This window comes from Numida meleagris, chromosome 7 (assembly GCF_002078875.1).
Source record: "Numida meleagris isolate 19003 breed g44 Domestic line chromosome 7, NumMel1.0, whole genome shotgun sequence".
In the NCBI taxonomy this organism is placed as follows: domain Eukaryota; kingdom Metazoa; phylum Chordata; class Aves; order Galliformes; family Numididae; genus Numida; species Numida meleagris.
The window spans coordinates 5,174,046-5,197,275 of NC_034415.1; the positions used below are offsets into that span (position 1 = coordinate 5,174,046).

General features: G+C 48.7%; 2 protein-coding genes and 1 long non-coding RNA gene across 12 annotated transcripts in view; 1 reads left to right on the forward strand and 2 right to left on the reverse strand.

The window, feature by feature from the left end:
- The window catches only part of DNM3 (dynamin 3), a 185,135-nt gene extending 171,242 nt beyond the window's left edge, over nucleotides 1–13,893 (reverse strand). For all 8 annotated transcript variants that reach the window (XR_002441228.1, XR_002441227.1, XM_021405054.1 and 5 more), the window contains exons 1-2: nucleotides 13,695–13,893; nucleotides 2,110–2,183 (exon numbers count right to left, since the gene is read on the reverse strand). Coding sequence is in view for 6 of the 8 variants with exons in the window: in XM_021405054.1 (XP_021260729.1) it covers nucleotides 2,110–2,183; nucleotides 13,695–13,840 (220 nt within the window). In the remaining 2 variants the exon portion in view is untranslated. The remainder of the gene's footprint in view (nucleotides 1–2,109; nucleotides 2,184–13,694) is intronic.
- On the reverse strand, nucleotides 2,110–23,228 carry METTL13 (methyltransferase like 13). Of its 2 annotated transcripts, XR_002441229.1 has the most exons (9): nucleotides 22,726–23,228; nucleotides 21,360–22,110; nucleotides 20,687–20,886; nucleotides 20,114–20,309; nucleotides 19,735–19,878; nucleotides 19,388–19,600; nucleotides 18,877–19,008; nucleotides 18,227–18,575; nucleotides 2,110–2,183 (listed from the first exon to the last, which is right to left on the reverse strand). XR_002441229.1 is itself a non-coding variant. In XM_021405060.1 (8 exons), exons 1-8 carry the CDS (start codon nucleotides 22,876–22,878, stop codon nucleotides 18,301–18,303), a joined length of 2,064 nt encoding a protein of 687 aa, XP_021260735.1. In that variant the 5' UTR covers nucleotides 22,879–23,228; the 3' UTR covers nucleotides 17,767–18,300. The 2 variants fall into 2 exon arrangements, 1 of the variants encoding a protein (XP_021260735.1); XM_021405060.1 differs by lacking the exon at nucleotides 2,110–2,183 and having other exon boundaries at nucleotides 17,767–18,575.
- Nucleotides 13,805–17,495, forward strand: LOC110402703. 2 transcript variants are annotated; one of them, XR_002441249.1, is made up of 3 exons: nucleotides 13,805–13,893; nucleotides 14,339–14,668; nucleotides 17,019–17,495. It is a non-coding gene; the product is annotated as an uncharacterized LOC110402703 (long non-coding RNA). The 2 variants fall into 2 exon arrangements; XR_002441248.1 differs by having other exon boundaries at nucleotides 14,339–14,663.

Consider the following 23,230-nt stretch of genomic DNA (forward strand, 5'->3'; position numbering starts at 1 on the left):
TCTAACTACCTTCTGTAACATCTTAGATAATAATTATGAACTTGATAAAAATCAGTCCAGCATCTGCTTCCTGTGAGAGAACACTGCGCTTCTCTAAGCAGTTTTCTTTATTTTCTCTTTTAAAATTAGTTCTGAAAGATTAGAGAGGCTTAAAAGATAAAGGTGGTTGGAAATTCACCACCAAACCACCAAAAACAAATAATGAAACAGTTTAAAGAAAGGAACATAATAATCCAAGCCTGAATTTTCAAAGGTGCTGGCATCTAATCCCAAACAAGAAATATACACAGCATTTCCCAAAGGCATAAATATGTCCTAGCATCTAGGAAACAATATGTTAGGTGTAAGCTCATTTCTTCAGAATTTTTGTTGGTTTTAAACTATCATGGAAAAATCTACTTCACAGCAAAACAGGCATCCAGACAAAGCTGTAGCTGCCTACCTAAAGCAGGAAACATTACATGAACATATTAAAGGGGAAAATACCAGGAAGAGAGAGACATCCTTTCATTGACCTTAACCAAGGAGAAAATGAGGATTTTACAGAACAAGGCAATACAGATCAAGAGTCATTTTGGGATGGATGCCAAGAAAGACGTATTTAACCATCTTAGATCATAGAACATACATCATAGATCATAGAACGGCCTGGGTTGAAAAGGACCTCAAAGATCATCTAGTTTCAAGCCCCTTGCCGTGGGCAGGGTTGCCAACCACTAGACCAGGCTGCCCAGAGCCACGTGTGTAAGTTTGCTTCCTATTTCTTAGGCCCCCACAGTTCAGTCATTTTGTTAGGAATGCCAGCACAGAGCTCGATTCTTTTCTTTCTTCTGCTCTTACATGATGCTGAGAAAATTACATGAAGATTTTCCACAGTTGGTCCTTATTCACGTGTTTCTGCATCTTTTGTCAGAGCTCTAAAGCCAGACATGCAGATTTGACAAGTGTTCATACTTCTAAGATAAAGGAACTTGATCTTTTAATATGTATAAAACACTATAAGTATATATTACGTACCTTAAATCCCTGAGGTTTAAGTTGGGCATACAGAAATAGATTCTACAGTCTTTCCTTTCTCTTTCGTAGTATAAAACTACAGAAAATTTCACAGATGCACTGAAAACATGAACACGCTTTACAAGCAGCATTCCAGAGAAAAATTTAGACCCCAGGCAGACTGAAACCTACCTTCCTGCTGAATGACAGAGGGACATTTTAGAGAAAAAATGCACCCAAAAACTTAATTACCTCTCACACACAGGAACAGACTCAAGTTCTACAGGCAGTTTGAATTTTGTTTCTTCCCCAGCTTCACAGTGTTTCACAATTTAAAGAGAATTTCTTCTTAAATGCTGTTTTGGATGTAATTTCTTTTCACTAATTTAAGAAGATGTCAACAACAACAAAAAAAAAAAACAGTGATGCTGTTGCTTACATTGGTTTAGAATGGAAAAAAAACAGTGAACAACAGGAAACAGCTCTTAAACATGCCAAAGAACTGAGCTACTTGACAACAGATGACATTGTCACTTGGAAGAGCACCAAGAGGTGAATTCTGATGAAAGGTCTCAATATCTCACATAGCTCAGTGGTATACACAGGCAGTTGTTTTATTTTTGACCAGACAAATATACAGGAGCCTCGTTCGCACAAAGTCTACCTTCTGCTCTACTTAGTGCAGTGAGTCCAACCTAAAAAGACAAGTCATGAAAACAAGCTGTGAAACCAAATCTGCATGCACTGAGGCAAGAGTTGAAGACAGAAGTACCTTAATTTTGATGTGTTAACTAATACAACTGCAAAGCTCATTAAGAAATGCAAAATCAAAATTAATTTCTATTTTGCATGTAATAATTCTTTTCTCCTCTGCCACGAGTTTGATCTTGGATCAAATTGACTATGTGCTCTAGCATTTAGATTGCATTATTTTACCAGACAGGACAATGATGGTCTTGGGCATACAGTTTTGAAGCAGTTGGCCCTTGTTCCAGACAATGCAGTTGCACCTTTCTTTGCATTGCTTAATTTTCCTGGATTTTTAATTTCCTCCTGATGAAGTACACAACAGCACTTTATCCAGGCACTGAACTAAGAAGCCAGAGAGGTTACCTGTTTTGGCAGTGACAAGCTGCAAGACCAACGGTCGTCTTGTTACAATTCCAGAACCTCGTGGAAGAAAATCCCTAGAAACATTAAAAAAAGAAGTCATAACCCAGAAAGGACTGTCCAGTTACATAAGATATTGAACTAATTTGGAATCTTTGAGCTGCAATGAAAATGGAAAGTTGGTGGGGACAGATATACCTCAAACTGTACTATGAATTTGGGCTGTTAATTTTGATTCAAGGTAGCAATAGATCAACAGACAAATACGTAGTGAACATTAATTACCAATTCTCTTTCCTAATGATCATCATATACAACACCTTACAATTCACTGTGCATACAAGGAGTACCAGAAGCCCTGCCCACATTTACCAGGGTCTCTAAATAAACGTGTCCCCATCCTATACTCCACTTGAAGATACATAGAGAATACAGACACATGAGTACACACACTCTTTAAAGCAAAGATAATGCAAAAAGCATCACACATACTAATTTGTACCTGCTGTGATGTTTTGCAACACTTGAGATGGCAAAAGGATCAAAGAATAGCTTAAAGAGATGCCTAACATTTCAAAAGGTCTGTCACAATTTCTTTACCTACTGAGAGATGCCTGTCTCACAGCAAAGTGCCAGCTACTGATATATTCTCACAGGGAAGATGAGAACATTTTAAGAAAAACATATTCCTTTCTCTTGTGTACTGAAGTTACAGTAACCCAGGGGATAGAAAACGCCTACCAAGATGATAATTTCATACTTCTACTCAGGACAAACCGACCAGTCAAAACAAACTGGGGCTGTCTGTAACACCATACAAGGCTCTAAAATCCTTCTTGAGAGAGTCAGAGGTTAAAAAGACTTATCAATCAATTTTCAGACTGAGCACATCCAGAGATAAAGAACACTGCATTCACAGTTTTCAGTTGTACAACACTGACCTTTCCTCAGCAGCAAAATTAAAAGCAACACAAGCCAACAACCTCCACAACATTCTCTTTCCATGTCCACAGTAGGCTGCGTTTGATAACCCTCTCTAACAATAACAATAGATTGCATTTGGTAACCCTCCCTGCTGTGGATAAGATCACAGTCTGTTCAAGCAAGCAGGAACGGAGAGTTGACATGTGGCTGAGTTCCTGCTTGGTGAGAAACACATAAATACATAAGCTCTCCTTGTAGAAAAAAAAGGCAATTCTTCAAACACACGAAGAAATGTAAGTTAAACCTTTTTTTTTTTTTTTTTTTTTTTTTTTTTTTTTTTTTTTTTTTTAGGCAAAGCAACATAGTACTACCTTACAACTCCAGCAGTCAGAGAATCACATCAAATACTGTAGTACTGCTCCTGCAGAAATCCTGCTTTGAAACCTACAGGACAGGATGCAGGTGCTTCCCCCTCCCCTTGATTTAGAAAGCATTCTCCACAGGGTTTGTTAGCAGTGCAGAAAAAAATCACCAACGATGTATTAGGAATGTCTCCAAGCCCTCACTTTCCCCCCATATGGCTACAAAATCCAATGCTTCTTAAAAGCAAAAAGAGAGGCAGGAAATACTATGGGACTGAAGACAGCCGAGTCACAAAGGTTCCCTCAAATTGAGGGACGATGCCCGTTAACATCCTGGTGTGCACTTAACACTGAAGTACAGGGCAGTTTGCAGATAGCTGCTTTTCCCAGCCTTCTGCTCACTGCCTTCAGATCTGCATAGTGAGAGAATTCTTGGCAGAACAATCCCATCGCAGGTGAAGCTGCTGTAAAGAAATCCATCTAGGAAATAAAAGACATGCCTGAGAACGTGTGAGTGAAGACACCGGCAAGGGAGAGAACAGGGTGCTCCTGTGGGGCGAGCACCTCAGAGCACAAATGGATAAAAATGACAAGGTGCAGGAAACAAGAATAAAGCTGGGAACAAAAGCTATTTCCTTTAAAAGACAGGCATCCTACCACAAGAATCAAGCTACTTTTATACCTCTATTCTCATTGTTTTCAGCAAAAGCTCCTCTGCTGGCAGCAGATATGCCAGCTCAGCAGCAGCGCTGCTCTGATGTGACACTTTGCAGACCAGCAGCACAGCGTGACTGGGGCTGCCTGGCCAGTACCGCATCCGCCCAAAACAACTAAGACGCAAGCAGCTGAGCGTTCAAGAGCATCACTTCAATAACTCAGCAGCCTTAGAACACAGTCATCTGTTGGAATATCATTAAATATTTTTAAGAGTAAACTGTTTCTATGGCCAAATAGCTTTTATCCTAAAAGCTTTACAATTACTCATATCTTGCTGCACAACAACTGTACTGTCTTCAGCATCTACTACTGATCATTTCCAATACCAGAGAACAGGACAAGTATATCTACTAAAACTTTTATTTAATGTGCAAAGGTAACAGATTTTAGTTTGTATTTCACTTGCTAAAAAAGAGGTGCCATAAACTGATGTCACAAGGTGCAATACCTGTTGCTAATGGCCATACAGATATGTTACCAGTTCACAAGAACACAACACTTAGGGGTCTAGTCTTTCCTACAGTAGCTCACTTTTGAGTGAAAACAAAGTTTGTGTTTCTGCATATCTCTCTGACTAATGCTCAAGGAGCAAATGAGCTGAAATTGGACAATTCATTAATGGGAAGCATCCCATACAAGAAAGAGCTGAAGCCACAGCAAACTTGGTGTGAGTTTGTTCAATGAGTTTGTCTAGTTACAATGCAGGACTACAGTTCACAAAGAAAAAATGCATCAAAACGTAAAAGGAAGCAGATACTATGTGTTACAGGAGGCTTTCCAGGTCAGAGAATAGTTTTCGTTCAGCAGCTCTCTGGCATACTAGCAGCAGTAATTATATTAAAGGAAAAAAAAAATGCAAGAAAGCCCCCAGACTGTGCACACAAGGCGAAGAACGATGATGCATCACCACTTCAAACTTGACTGTCATTACAAAAGAATAACTTCGGTCCGTCCTACTCTGACAGTGTAGTACTGTGCAATGTCCTGAGCTTCGACAAGTTCCGTGCGCAGCACTGTACAGGGTAAGCGCTGAGCTCACACTGATATCAACACAATGAATTCTTACAAAGCACAAGGTGGATTCAGGAAAATAAATAATGGAGGAAAACGTCAATTATCAGATATCAACTACATTAAGAGCTAAGAAGGAAGTAAAACTGTAATGGAGGTGAATTATTAAAAAAAAACAAAAAAACATTAGAAGTCCTTCCAAAGAAACCAAGACTCTCCACTGTTCACAAAGTGTAGAGCTGTGGCTCAGGACAAGAGGCATACTTCTCCATAAGAGAAGCACATCTACATCTACTTCATTCTGCCATACAATGGTGGCAACTCCATTTACATAAGTTTTTCCACCAACCCAAAGTCCATCCTAAGACCATCCCCTTCCTTCAGCACAGAAGGGCCATGTCCCAGGGGCTGCTGATGTAATTAATGCTGCCATGCTCACATTACACATGAGCCTTCATTGCCAAGGTTTGCCAGGACCACAATGCAGCCTTAATTGCAATAGGAAGCAATCAGATCAAAAGTCAACAGTTCTCCTGGGCTGTTCTCCAGCACACATTCATTGTTCCACACAACTCCAGCCAGGCACACCAGGAGCACTGGTCTCTTGCGCACAGGAAGGCAGCGCTGCACGGTGAACACCAACACACAAGTGTGCACCAAGAACCTCCCGTGTCTGTAGCACACATATGTTGCACTGCAGTACCACAAACTGCTTTCATTGTCTTGCATTTACACACATTTAACCTTAAAGCACAGTGCTGCACAACAACAAAGCAGGAAAAAGCGTGGCCCAGTGGAAAACTACAGAAGAACCATTAATAATTGTTAGCATCTTTCCTCAGGTTCGCTTTTTAAAACCCACAAAACAAACCCAGCTAATTTATAACTAAAGAATGCTTAACGCTAAAAGTGTCCATCTGAAGACCCGCACTGGACACCACTATATTTATTCCTCCCCAGTGGCTCTGGAAGCACAGCTCCTCTGCCCTTCAAACAGCACTACAAACAGCCTGGAGAACCATTTCAAGAAGTTCTAACAGCTGTAAGGCAGTACCTCTGTTGTGCTTTGGCATTCTGAACCACAAACCATTCTTATTCAGTACTTGAGTAGCATACATCATTTTCACCTCACGCTGGTATTTGGCTATATGTGTTCTTCTTCATTAACTCAAAGCACAGAGATCAATTCTTCTTATCAGCAACCACTTGATCCCTCACCTTCTCTCATTAGTTACAGAAGAGTAAATGCTCTTCTGTTTTGGTCCATCTGTCAATCAAAGGAATCTCCCAGAGTGTCATTCAATGATGAAAAGTCTCAGCCTAATTTAATGGGGCTTACACAAAGACGTACAAAATAATAAATCCTCCTTACTGAAGACCAATGACATCTATCTACTAGGCAAGCTAAATGCGTTAAGAGGCTGTGGATACTTAATGACCTTGGCTATAATAGCTCTTAAAGATTAACACTAGTCCTTCCAGGGATTTTCTGTAAACCACACAGCACAGATGCTGCCACCTCTGCCACCACACTTCAGTGCTTAGTTTGGGATCTCTTAAGAACGTTTGTAGAAAGCGTTCTCTCAAGGTAAGGCTTCCTTCAGCTGAGAGATCAATTAAATTGCTGCATCGAGGTGCACCCCAATACCCAGAAGCAGTAACCACACACTGCAGCCCAAGCAGCTAGGCGCATCCTCAGGAGTCAGAGTCCCAGGCACACTGGGACCCTAGCCCATGGTGAAGTTTTCCATTAACCGTGACTGGACAGAAGGCACTGACCATCATGTTATCCCAATGTCATATTTTGACAGCAACGAGAGCATCTTACACTGCAGTTCTGCACAGAAAAAGACAAGCTTGTTCACTGTAGCAAAGAAAAAGGCACTTTCTACTATTTAAAAATATAACCTACTATGTAATAGAAAGTTCTAAAGCCTCAATAATGTTCATAGGATTGAAAATTTGCCATACACAGCTATGAAAAGCTGCCAGGCAAACACACGCGAGCGCTAAGCTGAGCGGTGCTCTGTTTGCAGTGATTATGCCGGGGCTGTGGGCTTGCTGTCTTAACAGATCAGGAAGCTGCCAATGTGCAGTCTCGTAGGCAAGCCACTGTATGAGCGATGCATCTGTCCTCCCTGGCAGGCATCCAAAACTTTGCTGCATCATCCTAATTCCATTTGTGAAAATGCCCCTTTCCCTCTCCCTTTTAAGATTTTACAAAAGCTTCCGCTGTTTCCTGCCCAGTGGTGCTCTCCATCAATTCCAAGCCAGGGGGTGGGGGGAGAAACCACAGAACAAACAAAACCCCAGCAATTCTTAGAATTTCATGTTGAAAAGAGTCAAGCAGACCTCTCAGGACAACTGTATTCTCACTAATCAGATGTGTTTGCTTTTAGGAAAGGACTAATTTACATATGCTGTTAGTGCATGAAAGCCCATCCATCCTCAGGATGAATACTAATGCAGCAAGATTTGGTATTTCGATACAAGAAATGAACAGCAAGGGTTCTTTACTCACTGGAAATCATTGTCAGCGCACTAAACACAAGGTGAGTTGTTGGGCTCTTTTTCTTTTTTTGAACTTACAGCTGCAAACACTATTAACTATGTTGTTGGTTGGGTTTTTTCTTCAAAAAAAAAAAATATTGGAGTAAAATTTTCCTCTACCACATAATCAGACAAACAAAAATGTGCTGACTGCAAGGATCAGGCAGCAGGCAATGTGATCCCAGCACCGTCGGCACATCAGCTGCATGAAGCTACCTACTTTATAAAGGCATGTATTTAGCATACAACTCACCTCTGGATCATCTTGTCATGACAAAACTTTCAGATATTGCAAATCTCTGGGCTGCCATCAAAACTCAAACCAAATAAGTTTTGGCCTTCGTTCTCAAACCACAACATCCTAAACTCAGATTCATTAGCAGTGAGTTTTTAAGCGGAGGTACAGAATACAGCCAGCTATGACACGTCCCACAGTCCAGGAGCAAAACCTCAGACTCTCCAGAAGGGCTGTGGCAATGTCTCTCTTGTGATGAACATGTGAAATAGTGAAGCTGCCCTTCTTTGTCCTAGACAAGCCATCTGAGATCTTTTTGCAAAGCTGAAATGTATCTAGATTCAGTTTTTCTGCTCTTCCAAAACTTATGGAGGGAGAACACAAAAGGAACTGCAGCAGAAAGCCTGAATTTATAGACAGCAAGACAACAGCGAGAGGTGGTAGTGGGGAGCAGCTTTCCAGAAATGATAGACGCTGGGGATCTTGTGTCCTCAGTTTGCACAGAACCTGAACCAATGAACAGATGAGCACACCAGGGCACAACATTGCCTTTGATGGATGATGTTACAATTGCCTTCGGCAGCTCGCAGCTCGGCTGGAAGAGGCTGCAGGTATCTCCCAGTTGCTCTTGTGCTTGCCACAGAGCCCTGCCTGTTCTCTGCAGGTGAATCTACACACAGGCCATTTTAGCACGTCCTACATAGATGAGCACCACTGAATACACATGTATATTTGTAGGCATCTACATAGGAAACAAGGCACCAAGTCCTTAAGAGGAATCCAGCTTTGATTTTATCAGCTGCGAGGGCAGAAATCTAGCTGTGTTACAGCAAGTAGTACTCCTACATCTCTGAAGGATAGAATCTTGCACGGGAGCTAGGATGCAGAAATGCTCTGCTAGGTATTGACTTAAGCATGACTTCCTCACACAAATTACAAAAGCTGACATTATCGCTAGATGCTTTGGTTGAAAACTTCTCTTATCTCCAGCTACAGTCTCCTTTGCATCCCAGAGGCTATCACAGACAACAGTACTTGGCAGTACATCAAAGCCCAGCATGCAGTTAAATGGGATTTGCTCCTCTCAAGTTCAATAATGCTGCCTTGTTCGTCCTACTGCAACTTGCTGAAGAAAGATGCAAGGTCACAGTTAAATAATGCTCACTTCCTGCTCTCAGCATATTTACACTGCAGACACACAGCATTAAAGGGCCTCCCAGAAAGTCTCTGCTCATGGGGACAGAAAGCAAGGGGAGTTCACTGCTTCTAGTTACCAGAAGGCCTTGCTTTGTCATGCACAGAAAAAGCAAAAATGGATTCTGCCCCTCGGTGCTTGCAATCTAGGCAGAGGTTATTTAAGAAGTGCATGAATCCTTCAGAAAAATGTCGATTTGTTCCAGGGTTAACAGATGGATACCAAAGCACAACATGATCTCTCTGAAGGACTAAGCTGAACACTGGCAAGGGGCCCCTCGTGGAAAGCAGAACCCGGCTACATCTCAGCTACTGCAAGCAGAACCCAGTGTCCTGCTTCAGTGTCACATGGGGACCTGAAGCAGCCATCCCACAAAGCAGAAAAATGCATCGCAGCAAGCTTTAGACTACAGCTGCAGTTATTCCATACATACGTTATGATTACATGCTAATATTTACCTTAGAAAATAGACGGAAGTTAAAAATAAAGGAATTTTAAAAAATCAAAAACCTCCCTACAGAGTAAAGACTTGAGGCACATGCATGAGGATAATGCTGTGGGTAACGTTTAAAAAAGCATGAGGTCATGCCATAAATCAGAGGCAGAGAAAAGCACAGCATCCCCGTAACCTGTAGCAGCTTCACTCTCTATGTTTGCAGGTGCATGTTCAAACAATCACACTGTTAACATGCATTTATCTGAACTGCAAAGTGTTGTTTCCTGTCTCATCTACAAAGGTTAATCACAGAAGTCTGAAACATAAGCCGGGTGGGTTTTTCTGAAGATTAAGTCTCGGAGCTCCAGCTCTAAGCTTGTGACCCCTAAAACGGTACAACGTCCTAACTGTTCACAGTACACCAAGTTGTAGTAAGGCCATATGTATTTCCTAGGTACACTTCACAGCAGAGGTAAGAATTACTTACTGATTAGCACCTCTGTAAAGTGCTGGATAAGCTGAACTTACACTTCAGGACGTGAGCCGGGGCTTCCAATACTCTTCCTCATTACTGAGCACAGCTTTTCTTAAAAACAGAATAAATCTGTTAATAACAAAATTTAAGTGCCAGAAATAGGAGACATGGGTCCTCAATTCATACTTAAAAGAAAATTTTTACTTTACATATGAAAAACTAATTAGCATCTTTGTTTGCATGCCCGTTTTAACTTCATGGTTGTTTTACTTGGCACATACCAATTCTCAGGACCTGGGATAAAACTGAACATTTTATTCACAACAGATTTTTATTTAAGGACAAAACTAGGCCATCTACATCACTTCTAAATAGCCACGTTTGTTTAACAACCTTTAAATCTATAAAAGTATTCGGGGAAGGAACCAAAAGGAGCCAGTGTCTCATTTGCTACTGTTTCCATTTAATGGAATCCCCAGAAACAATTCTTGCTTTCAGCACACCAGAGTGTTTTGATAGCTACACTAATACCCTCAATACAGCCGTACAATGGCTTAATTAGCCAGGAAAAGGAGGGGTTGATTCTCATTTCCAGAAGGTCCTTAAGATTAAAAAAAGAACGCGGAGCACCACGGAGATGCCTGCATCTCCTGCCGCTTGGCTTTTCCGTGCCTGTTTCACGTAAGAGGTGAATTTCCTGTACAAAGAAGTGCTTCTGTCAGTGACTGCTAGCAACTAAAAGAATAAAATATCTGCACCAATGTAAGTGCATCTCCCCAGGACACCCACAGCCTAAGTGCCTGCTCTCCTGGGAGAAACGCTCTGCTCCAATGGTTGGATTGAAGCCCCTTTCCCTGCCCCTAATGGCTCAACATTTCACAGCCGCCATCTACAGGAACAGGAATGAGCCGAGCACACGAAGAATTGCAATGCAAAAGGCAGAAAGCAGCACATATTTCATAACAAATAGCTACACACCGCGCAGCGGCCCTACGATTATCCAAAGCGACTCAGATCAAAAAGCTGCAAAGCTGTATGACAAAAGCAGACCTCGGGCTCTTAAAATGAAAGCGCTTGTTTGACTGTGACTGACAGGCTTACCATCAGGAGTTCGCATCTCTTATAAAATAATTATTTGGCCACATCCATTTTATATTACATTAAACAGGGAAGGAAGCAAAGAGTTTTCAGCTTTGAAATCCAATTATTAATTTCTCACTATCTGTAAGAATTAAATGAGGCTCTGATTCAAATCTGGAGAAAGAGGCCCTGACAAGGTAACCGAAGGCACAGATGGCAAGCAATCTCGGAAGCCCATCTTGATGTGTGAAATAACAGGGAAACACTCTCTACCCGGATACAATTCCCAAGGATTGCTTCCTGCCCTTAGTTTCCTTATAAATAACCTTGTTATTACCTAAAGCAAGACGTTTAACAAGCACAAATGACACGTCAGGTCATGATCCCGTATCCTGCTCCCACCAAGCAGGTGGATTCCCTTTGTGCTTCTCACGCTCACCCACCAGCTTTGTTTTAAGCACTGCCCCAGCTCTGTATGGGCACGTTTTCTTTTCTACCAAAGAGAAGCAGGCAGTGTGAACATCTGTTCTTCCCGTACTCTCTTCAGACAATACCATTTCCTCCAACGAGTGCCACGAGCTCCAGTTGGGAACACGTGAAGGTCTAATGCATATATGTATATGCTGCTGTCCTCCACTTTTCTCCAGAGTCTCTTTTTTTCAGCCCAACAAAACATCCAAGGACTTCAAACAGAGTTCCTTGACTATCAAAAAAAGGAAAACCTCATTGCACACAGAGGAGACATTAACGATGAGTAAACTCTCCAAATTCATTAAAGGATGCAAACCCAAATAGCAACGATAATTGCTGCACTGGGAGACTTGACGCTGCCCCGCTGCAGCCTTGTCCCAAACCAACCCCGAGGAAATGCGTGGCTCTGGCTGTCACACAATTCCTGCAGCAGGCAAACACACAGAACTCTGCCGCGTGCAAACGCTGAGGTCAGTCAGACCTGTGAGACGTTAACTGGATGCTGGGGAATGCAGAGAGTTAGGCTCCGTAAGGAAGCTCTAACTCCGATACCGCCTGCAAGCAAGTAAATCTGTTTCATCTGTCCATATGGGAAAATAAAGTCATCCTTTAGTCCTTCGCAGGACCACAAGCAAAGGGTACTGACACAGGCATGTCAGTCCAGTAGCTATGGGCAGCTGAGAAAAACCAATCTGATCACAGACTTCAGAGCCTTACTAACTCCAGTGCCTCCTGCCACCACTGCAGCTACTCCTGAAAGACAGAACTTCTCAGCTGTCTCTCTGAAGGCTAAGATTTCAGAATCCACTCACGACAACAATTCACACGATGAAAAAAAATAATACACGAGAGCTAATGCTCAAACGTCAGAGCGATGCTGGACTGCTCTATTCCGATGAAAATTTTTATGAGAATTGTGTTTCTATTACTTAGTGTTTGCACTGTGGTTAAGCACGTCATAGGCAATGCACTACAAACAAAAGTAAATGAGTGCAGCACATCTCTACAATGACACGCCATCTGTATCAGCCATATTAAGACAGACACAGATACAATAAACTTGTTTTCGAGAGAAGAGCTTCGTCATCCGGTGAAAACGGGAATTTTCTATTACTAATTAAAAAGTGCTTTTTACCGGCTGATCTGCCGACCATAAATGCTCTTTGGTCTCACAGATATATGCCCATCTGGCTCTGAGGGTTCACAATCAAGTTCTCACAGCTTATCAAGTAACCACACATCTGCTGACCACGCGTGCTCACCCAGCACGGAGAAAAGACAACAGCAAAACATAAGTCTGATGGAAATACGTTTGAAGTAAGGCTTTTTAATATTTACGTTTGCAAAAGGCTTCCAGCTCGCAGGTACGGAGGTACAGCAGATCGGGTGATATTGTGTCTCAGAGAGTTACTGCACAGGACAACATGGACCAGACTAGAAGACCCCAGACTGCAGCATGACAGAAACAGTCACTGCTGTAAACTCCTGTAAACTCTTCTTGGAAGAGCCTGGCAGTGCCTGCAGGGTGCATGGCGAGTAATTCTGCAGGTGGAAAAAGTCACTGTCCTTAGCTTTGCTTCCTAGTTCTTGCTAGAGGGCCTTACTTGTGCAGTACGTTCCAGCCTCTTCTCCAGATGGGTCAGAGCAGCACAAACTTTTAATTTTCACCTTTTGCTCCGGCCAGGCTCATCTGGACTTGGACTCAGTGATCCTTAGGGGCCCCTTTCATCTTGAGATATCCCGCGATTTTTGGGGAGGCGAGCACTAAACTCCCAGAAGAGCTCTGCCTGCGGATCAGATGAAGCAGAGCCCTCTGGCAGGGCGGCAGTGAGAAGCAGCTCCCAGTACGAAGCAGCAAGCGTTGATCGCCGCTCCGCACAGAACGGCCAACCCTCGGCTAGAGGTGCACCTGACCGAGCGCACACCGACGGACGGGGACGGACGGACGGACGCGGCCGCGCTCGGCGCGCCCCCCCCTCAGCCGCCGCCTCGCCACAACCTGCTGGGGGCGGCGCTGCCGGGGGCGCGCGGCGAAGGGACCGTTGGCGGCCGTTGGGAGGGGCGCGTGCAGCCCCTGAGGCGAGGGGAGGGAAGAGAGGAGAGGGGTGGGGAGGGGGCGGCCGCCGTCTCACCTGGAAACGCAGTTCTCCAGCACGGAGCTCTTGCCGGCGCTCTGCCCGCCCACCACCGCGATCTGCGGCAGGTCGAGCAGGCAGCTCTGGCCCAGCGCCGCGAAGGCGTCCTGCAGCCGGTTGACGAGCGGGATGAGCCCCTCCATCCCGCCGCGCCACCGCCGCCTCCTCCTTCTCCGCCCGCTGCCTCCGCTGACAGGTAACGGCCTGCGCACTGCGCATGCGCCCCGCTCCCAGCTGGTAGGCGGGCCCTCGGTTGAGAGGCCACGCCCTCACCCTGTGAGGCCACGCCCCCTGGCTGGTGGCGGGAGCCTGCGGCCCACGACGGGCCGGCCGACCACGTGCCTCGCTGCCTGCGGAGGGGCCCGCGTCCGAGGGCACGGAAAGAGAAGCAGGTTCCGTCGGGCCGGGTGGTTCTAAGGTGTATCGGTGCCCCGTAGCGAGGCCGGAGAGCCTCGGGTTTGGGAACAGGCTGCCTTCATATCAGAGAGGGAAAGAACCGCAGTGGTGAGGCCACGCTGGAGGTACAACAAATAATAATGAGATTTAGCTGCGATTGCTGGCAGCCGTCACAACATAGAAACATCCCAGACAGAGGCGGCGGATGCCTGCAGTGACGGAAGTTATCCTCTGTGCTAACCCAGACACAGGTCTTGCTCAGCATGAATGGCAAAACAGCAGGGAGCTGCGAGCATCCAACTGGCTGACGGGCACTGATGGCCTGGAGCATGATCAAAACATCTTGGCCGGAGCTCACAGAAGAAGTGAATCCCTACAGCAGGCCCGCTTCTAACCAGGAGCATAGGAAGATAACAACGAACAGAGCCACAGACGGAGCTGAGCCCCAGCAGAAGACCCAGACCCATCCCTGCACTACAGCTGGGGCTGAGAGCACAGCACCAGCATGGGTGCAGCTGGAACGTGCCCCACGGACCTCAGCCCATCATGAAGCCCCTCTCCATGCAAAGGGTAAGGTAAGAGCTGAAGTTGTCCTCGTGGCAAGGGAAGATGCTGTCTGGCATCCAAGCAGGAGTAATTATGTTTAGCTCCGGCTAAGGAGTTATTACACTGTCGCTGCTCTTCTGGAAAGAGCCTTGCGGTCCTTTCTATCTAGATAGGGCCTGGGGTTATTGACATAATTATGCCAATTAGCAGCATGAATTTTTTTCACGCTCCTGCCTGAGCAGCCTGTGCCAGGAAGCATCAGAGGAGCTTTTTGGCCTTCTTCCAGCCAATGGGTTCCTACCGAGGCTGGGAGTCAGGAACAACAGCATCGCATTTTGGCAAAACCCTCCCAGCACAAGCGCAGGCACGTTCCCCACCACCTCTGAAATCATTACTGTCAGGAGAGGAGCAGCCTGGCACCAGGACCCCGACAGTGCAAGAGAGAAACAAGCACTGGATATGGCAGGATCCCTGGGGGCAACGCTGTGCTACCCTGAAACTCGTAACCTGGGGACCTGTTCTTTCCAGTAACTTTTAAAATTATATCTTTGTTTCCTTCCTCTTATTAAAAATAAGCGAGAAAGCATCTATTCTTAGAAAAAGATTGACTTATTCCCTCAAGTCCAGGAAGTTTCCACTGTTTCTGGCTAAGCTGACCACGCTCACCCTGTGACTCCATCACTTAGAAAAATCTGCCCTCTCCCAAAACATGCCACGAGCAGTCAGGATACAACTTTCCCATTTCCTCACAAAAGCACAGACGTGCATTATGCACACACATGCTGTCCCAAGGATGCATGTTTTCTAACAGCTCTGAGATGCCAGCAAAGGAGAGGGAAAGCACCTCCAGGTCCTTGTTTTCCTGGAGAAAGGAAGGCTTCAGCGCCCCACACTGGTTGCCACTTCCATTTGTCACGTGTTGGGGTCAGCAAGGAGATGAGACTTTCACTGCCCCAGCTCTCCCTGCACAGTGGGAATGGAGGTGGCACCTCTGGATGTCACTGGCTGCTCCAGCACTGCCAGCCCCCTGGGGCCCCAGGCTCACAGAGCTGGCAGGAGCCTCCAGTGCGTTTCAGATCAAGCCTATGGATAACAAGTATGTCCTGCCCTGACTCACAGCAAAATAAATGGGGAGAAGAGCCTGGTTTCAGGGCACAGCTGTCACTGTTCCTTACCCGCTAACAGCTCTTCCAAACCAGGCAGCGTGACGTTAAAACGGGACGTTCAGTTCAGGTCCCCAGGCTGCTTTATAAACGCACGCCAGCACAATTCCCTTCGTGAAGAACGGGTTATATAGGAACTGCCACAGAGGAGATGCAGATGCCTGCAATGAGCAGCCGGGCACGCTCCCCCCTCCAGTAGAGCGCAGCCAAGGTTGCATCCTCCCCCGGGCCACATTCAGAAGAGGCACGCTCCTTCACGCATGATTTTCCCATCTCTCCAGGGACCTTCCTCACCCTCGCCTTGGCTCAGCTCCAAACCCGAGGTCTTGCAGAGCTTTTCACGCAGCTGATCTGCATGAAGCAGGAGGCATGGGGTTGGTGCCTGCACTGCAAGGGGAGCTCCCAGGTTTCCACTAGTGACCAGCTCTGCAGGTTTGCAGCACTGGCACTACCATGCCAGCCAGCATCACACAGTGCACCTGCCAGTGAGAAGAGCTCAGAGAGGAGACCTTGAGGCTGCAAAAGAGACTGAAAGTAGAAGAAGGTCTGTGCTGCATTGCAGCCTGCAGAGAAGTTTCCCTGCTGCCTCCCACCGAGGGCACCCAGGAAGCAGCAGCAGCCCCTCACTGCAGCCTGACAGCACACCTCCTGCGTCCCCAGCCAGCAGAGCCAGGCTCACTGTGCACAGGTCTGGAGGAAATCAGCTGAGGATTGGCCCCCAGCAGCCGGGGCTGGCTGCAGTCTCAGGACTGAGCCATGCCCCAATTTATACAGTGCTTCCTTTTTGTGCTGGGAAATCCAGAAAGGAAAGATGTCAGCATCTCTGAGCCCATCTGAGGTTGCTAAGTGACAGGAGCGCTTGCTTCTAGCTCTCCTGTTTACAATGTGCCCACGCTGTAAAGGAAGGAAGTGAAGAGTAAAGGATGCAAACATAGTATACTGCCAAAACACTCAACAGAAACAGCTGCCAAGCATGTATGTTATTTACCCCCTTTTGGCTGCCTTGAGAAAAGGTTTCTATCGATCAATTATTCCACTTTCACCTGCAGAGAATTTCAGGTATTTGCAGTATTCATTAAATATTTGCTGGTTTTCCAGCTGAAATGTATTTCTTGACCAACACTGCAGGGCTGTCAGCAACTGCAAGAACAGCTGCAACGAACTGAGGTCTCATCACCACTTTCTTCCCAATAGATGCCTTTTGTTTTTCCAACAGGATGTGGCATTACACAGCAATTAGGAAACGCAGCAGAAATGCAGAACTGGACAAAGGAGGGATGAACGCACCCTTTGTGTGAGCTGCCGGGCAAGAAATGAAATGGTTTAGATAAAATAAAGGGCATGCACGCTAATCTGTGTCATTGGAATTATGTTGAGAATTGGAAACAGAGTTAAAAATAGACTGAATGCAGCGCTGCTGATAAGAGTTGAGAAATTTGCCATCGCTGAGCTGGATGGATAATAGACATCCTTCATAAAAAGGTGCTAATGACTAAAGAGATTTAGAAGGGAACTGCACAGGGCAGACTGACTGCTACACAAAACGAGCTCCAGCCCTGCCCCTGTCAGTGACCGGTGACTGCGTGCAGCCCCGGGCAGAGCGCAGCGTGGCACAGAGCTGTCACAGCTTATCTGTCTGCAGCAGGGAGCCAGCCAGCCCAAATCTGAGCGCTGACACTCACGAGCGCTCCGAGCGCCTGGGGAAGATCAAAAGCACTTTGCAAAAAAAAAAAAAAAAAAAGCATCTGCTCCCCCTGCACAGAAGCAGGCCAGCCAAAGGAGAAAGAAGTAGGGCACCAACTTGTCCCGTTACATGAAGGAGAATAATGCAGAGAGCAACGGACATGGGATCTGAGCACCTCCCTGCACAGCCTGGCAGGACCTGGCATGCCCTAGAGCAGCAGGGACATCTCCTACCAAAGGGACTGCGGTGTCCCATCACTGCTAGTGAAAAATAAGCCTGGTGGAGCACTGAGGACCTCAAGAGCAGTCCTGAGCTTTATTTTCACAGCACTCAGCCCATCTACACACATCTGCTACCAGTCTCGGGGCAGAGCTGGGGGCTTGCACAGAGGTGCCAACAAGCAGAGCTCCAGGAGGCATGGAAGAAAGCAGAACATGGGGAAGGAGTGGTGCTGGAAGGGAAGAGGATCGTCAGAGTGACATTTAACCACGAGAAAAGCAGTGGGGACAGATGCAAACACACAGCGCCAACCCTGGAGCACCTTCCTCCCCTTGCCACCCCAGCACTGTCCCATGGGCAGCACAGCTCCCTGCTCTCCCAGCGCCCTTCCCCACCCCTGCTGTATGCAAAGAGCAGGGCCTCAGTACCCCAAGAGCCACACTGGGCTCCCTCCTTCTGTAGGGAGCCCCTCTCCATGCCAGCCCCATCATTCAGGCAGGCACCAGGCCAGCACTGGCTACCTGCACGGTCAGCAATGTCCCAGCTGCAGCACCACGCAGGGACTCCTTTTGCTCAAATGGCATCAAGGCCCCTCTCAGAGGATGGTGATGGCCTGTAGCATGTCTGCCAGCACATACGAGCTGTCCCAGGAGCGCCCCAACTGCTGCATTGACCCCTCCAGTGCCTGGGCAAGCACTGTGAGCTCCACGGGGTCCCGCCGGCTCTTGGGGCTGGGCTGGCAGAACAGGATCTCATTGACCTCCCCGTCAATGCGGCGCGCGTAGAGCAGGGGGAAGACTTCCCTGAGGATGGCCAGGACAGACTCCTTCAGCCGAGCATCACGGCACACCAGGTTAAGCACAAAGACCCCTGTAGCAGAGCAAGAGAGGTTCAGGACAGCCACCTGTGAACCTGGCATTGCACACACACCTCCCTGCTCACCTCCTCTCTACCCAAACGTGGCTATGTCCGTACCACTAGTGCCACCAGCTCCCTTTCTCATGCGGCCCAGCTCCACATCACTGAGAGCTGGGATCTGCTGGGAAGGGCAGCTGCCAGACATCAGTCCTGTCTACAGCCACTGTTTTCCAGGATGAGGAACCCAACACCCAGACCCTGTCCCAGACCAGCCAGCCCAGCCCTGGCACCTGCAGGGGCACCCCCCTCATACCTTCTGGCTTGAGAATGGTTTTAACTTTCTCCAGGAAGGGCTTCTCCACGAATGCTGGAGGTGGACAACTCATCCCCACTGTGAGGTCTTTGCTGTCCACATCAAACATGATGGCATCGTATTGAGCTGGGGCTGCAAGAGGGAACACGGGCTCATTACCACCTGGGACAGGGATGAGCCACACTGGGTTGGGAAGCAGTGAACATGGTGGCCAGGACACCCTCTCTGCCACTTTCAGCTGTTTCTTGTGACAGCACCTTCTGGACTGGGGGAAGACAGCCAATGTAAGGTCCCATACACACACTGACGAGGACAAGCCTGCTTGCTGCAGGAACCTGGCAAGGCTGGAGCTTGTGACATGGCAGGAGGTGTGAGAGAAACATGGGGAACACTACCCCACAACATGGCTGTCATGGAAGGACAGGATGGCACAGGAAGAGGAAAGAGGCACAGCTGGAAACCTGTAGGGGGGCAGGATAGGAAGCAGAATTAAAGCTCTGCAAGACAGTACCTTCAGCTGCCAGCTTGGCTACGTGGTCCAGGCCATCGGCAATGTGCACCTGCATCCGGTCACCCTGAGAGAAGCCGAACCAGCGTGTGGCCACCTCCAGCATGGAGGGGTCTATCTCCACCACAGCCACATGGGCCTGCAAGAAGTAGTCATGGACGAAGAGGGGCAGGCTGCCGCCGCCAAGCCCCACCACCAGCACTGCAATTGGGGCTCCTGCCAAGGAAGAGAACCCAGGTGAGCTGCCAGAACAGCCACGCTCCCTCCACCCATCCCACCTGCCAGCCCAAAGCTGCTTCTAGGAGAGCACTGGGGCTCCACAGCCTGGAAAACCTTTCCCACCTCGTCACCTGGCAGAGGGTTGGAGTTGCCCAGCAGGCAGAGCCCCGCCACCATGGCCTTGTGGTGCTCGCAACACAGGTAGCTCTTGTCAATTGCCATAGGAGGCTCAGCAGGACCAGGCTTCTTCTTGTCCTTCCTCCGTTTCTTCTGGCCTGAAAGACAAAAGGTAAGGTGAGGCTGGAGCCAGGGGTGCTTTCTGGGGACTGACAACCCCAACCCCAGGTCCAACCAGCAATGCAGAGAGCAAAACCCCTCCCACATCTGCATGGAGACAGGACAGACAGGTCCCAGCATGACTTCTTATCTTCTTCCTTGCATTCAACTCACTCCCTGCCACCCAAAGTCACCCTCAGCCCTGCCCTGACCCTGACCACCTCCTCGGTGTACCTGGGGGAGGTGCGGGGGCCAGGAGCCGGGCCTCTGACTGCACCACGTTCCTGTTGCTGAGGAAGATGAGGCGACGGAAGTAGCACGCGCCGTCCCCCTTGACATCCTCCACGACGAACTCCCCACTGAGGGGGCTGGTATCACAGTGCCATACCGTCCGCACCCCGATGTCCCCTCCCACGGACAGAAAGGGCACCTGCAGGGAGGACAGAGACTCGTAGCATCCAGGCTATAGGGACAAGTGCTGGCCTTGTCCTGACTGTGACTGGGGACTGGGATGAAGCAGACACACCTGGGGAGCAGCAGGATGTGCTGTAGGCAGCGCACGGGACACTGGGCTCACCCCAATCTATGTTGGGGTACAGGGAGCCAACACCCAAAGGGCTTTTACTAGGGGGGCTTGGAGTGTTGCAGCAAGAAAGAGGAGACAGGAGAGATGGGAGAAGTTAAAGGTGAGAAGTTTGCGCCAGATGCTCTCAAGTTTTTGGGACGGCCCATTTTTTTTCATGTGTGTGTGTGTTTGGCATTTTGGGGTTGGCCCGGGCTTTGGGAAAGCTGAGTCAGTGGGCTCACCTGCTGCCTGGCGGGGAGGCCCGGTGGGGCCAGCTCCATCACCTTCCCCGACAGCTCTGCCTGGATGCTCGCCATGCCCTCGTAGCGCTGCTCCCTGTGCAGGGCCACAGTGACCAGGCGCCCAAAGCCTGCGCTGGCAGCCAGCTGCCTCCGCCCTTCCTCCGTGCCAAAGAGCCACTCGGTTTCTCTGCCCTGTGGGACTGCAGATGGGGGCTGCGGTCAGGAGAGCCCCAGGCAGGTGCTGTTCCCTGCACAACCACCCTGGCCTTCAGAAGAGGAACTGCAAGGTACAGAGACTTCACGGGAAGGCACTGCTGCGTGGCACAGCCTCATGCCTAGACCCAGGCTGCATGATCAAGTGATCAAAACAACCTTTCTCAAATTGGGCAGGCTCATGTAGGGGGCTGGAAAGGCCACATCTCATGATAAAGGGGTGTCCAGCAGTCCCACAACTCATCTGTGGTTTGTGCTGAGCCTCAGGCTCTGCAGGCACACAGGAAGCAAACAGCACTCCTGGCAGAGCTTGACAAATTTCTGCGTGTGAAACCCCAACTAAACCCCACAGAGACAGACGATTTCCCTCTCCAGCTCCAATTCCAGCAGGCCAGGGCCACTGCTGCTACAGCAGCTCCTGGAGTGCTGTCTCTTTGCAGGCAGGAGAGGCTGTACTCACTGATGAAGATGGCAAAGCGATTGTCACAGGAAGGTTTCACTGCAGGGCTGTCGACTACATGCAACGTGTAGCGGGGCCTCCCACTGGCTTTATCGCACAGATCCAGGGAAAGCTGCTCCCCACAGGGGGCTTTGCTGAGCTGGCTGCAGACCAGGGCATAATGCTGCCTGTCCTTCACCGCCTCCACTAGCTGCTCTGCGCTCTCCAGCCGCAGTGGCTTGTCTTGCTCCTCAGGACAAATCTCCAGGATCTGCAGCGCAGAGCCAGGGATCTTCCTGAACTTTGTCATGACGTAGACAAAGATGGGCAGGACAAACTGCTGCTTGTCCTCACCACTGGTGGCCACCTCGTGAACACGCACTACCCAGCCCTCCTGGGAGAAGTATTCCACCGCTTTCTTCAGCACGTGGGCTTGAGCCAAGGAGACACACAGGTAACGCCCTCCCACCTGCAGGACCCGGCTGATCTCGGCAAACATCCTGTCCACCTTGGACAGAGTGACCTCCTCTTCATCAGTGAGTATGGCATCCAGTGTGCCTTTGTCAAGGGCCACTTGGAAGTGGGCATCTGGGAAGTCCATCTGAAGCATGTCCATCTGCAGGTAGCTCATCTTGGGCCTCTTGCTTGCGCTCCGCTCCTTCATCTGATGGATCACAGCATCGCTGATGTCTATGTTCACAATGTCCTCGCACATCCCCGTGTCGTACATCTGCTCACTCAGCTCCGAGTTCCCGCAGCCGACCACAAGAACCTGAGAAGTGAGACAAGAGCAGCAGTGATGGTGAGGGTGGCCTGGATTCACACCTCAAAGCATTTTACAGCCCAGCAACGCGACATTAACCACGAGCCCTCAGTGAGAACCACATCCATAGCACCTCCAGATACTCCCCATGGCCCTAACGTACCACTTCCATAAAGACATATGGGCACAGAAGCAATGTGCCTGCATTGCTTCTCTTTTGGGGATTATCTGGGTGATTTAACCCCTTGGTGGAACAACATGTGGGTCTCTCCTGATCTCCTGCTACAGCATGCTGGAAACATCACATTTCTTGTGCCAAGAGCTGAGAGTATGGAGCACCGTGTTGTTGCCTCTTACCCCTCAGTGAGCTAGATCGCACTGAGCTGCTTAATTCAGTTAGCTTGGGTAGGATGAGAGCCTCCCCAGCCACCAGCCAAAGGGCGAGATGAACCGACACAATCTGTCAGAGCACGCTGGCAGTGCAAGCAGACAACCCAGCTGCGAGGCAGGGGGGTTACAAACAAGGCTCGGATGCGGGGAGCAGCCCGGGCGGAACCAGGAGATCTGCACGGCGGAGAGCGGGAGGTAGCACGCCGAACCGGGAACGAAGAACCGGGACCTCACCTTGTCGCGGGGCCGCACGTACTTGAGCAGCACGGGGCACAGCTCCGGGAACGCCCCGTACCACTCAAAGGGCCGCTGCCCGCGCTGCCGGAAGAACCGATCCCAGTACCGCGCCGAGCCGAACTCCCCGGGGCTGCGGGGCAGCAGCTCCATGGCCGCAGTTCGGCGGAGCGGCTCGGCCCGGGGCCGGTCCCGAACACGTGTCCCCGCACCGCGCCCCCACTGACGGCATCCGTGTGCGCAGCGCGCCGATTCAGCGCAGCGTCCGCGCCGCTGATTGGCTGCTGCCCCCGCCTCGGCTGCTTCCTATTGGCTATCACCCAGGAAGGGCGGCACTTCCCGCATAGGTAGCGCGCCCGGGGAAGCCCTCCATCGAACGCTCGTTATCCCGGCCCGGAGAGGTGGGCAGCTACAGGCGGTCAGGCGGCTCCGGACTCGGTTACCCGGTTTTTCTGCCGTTTTCATCGTTAGAACCTGCGTGAAGATGGTGGAAGGTCTCAAACGT

Bases quoted from the DNA above. Each gene is read 5' to 3' on its own strand.
- METTL13 (XM_021405060.1), bottom strand. From the start codon at position 22,878: ATGGAGCTGCTGCCCCGCAGCCCCGGGGAGTTCGGCTCGGCGCGGTAC. The intron at 22,111-22,725 runs GTGAGGTCCCGG...CTCACTTCTCAG, and splicing joins ACGTGCGGCCCCGCGACAAG to GTTCTTGTGGTCGGCTGCGG. The intron at 19,879-20,113 runs GTACACCGAGGA...TTTGTCTTTCAG, and splicing joins GGCCCCCGCACCTCCCCCAG to GCCAGAAGAAACGGAGGAAG.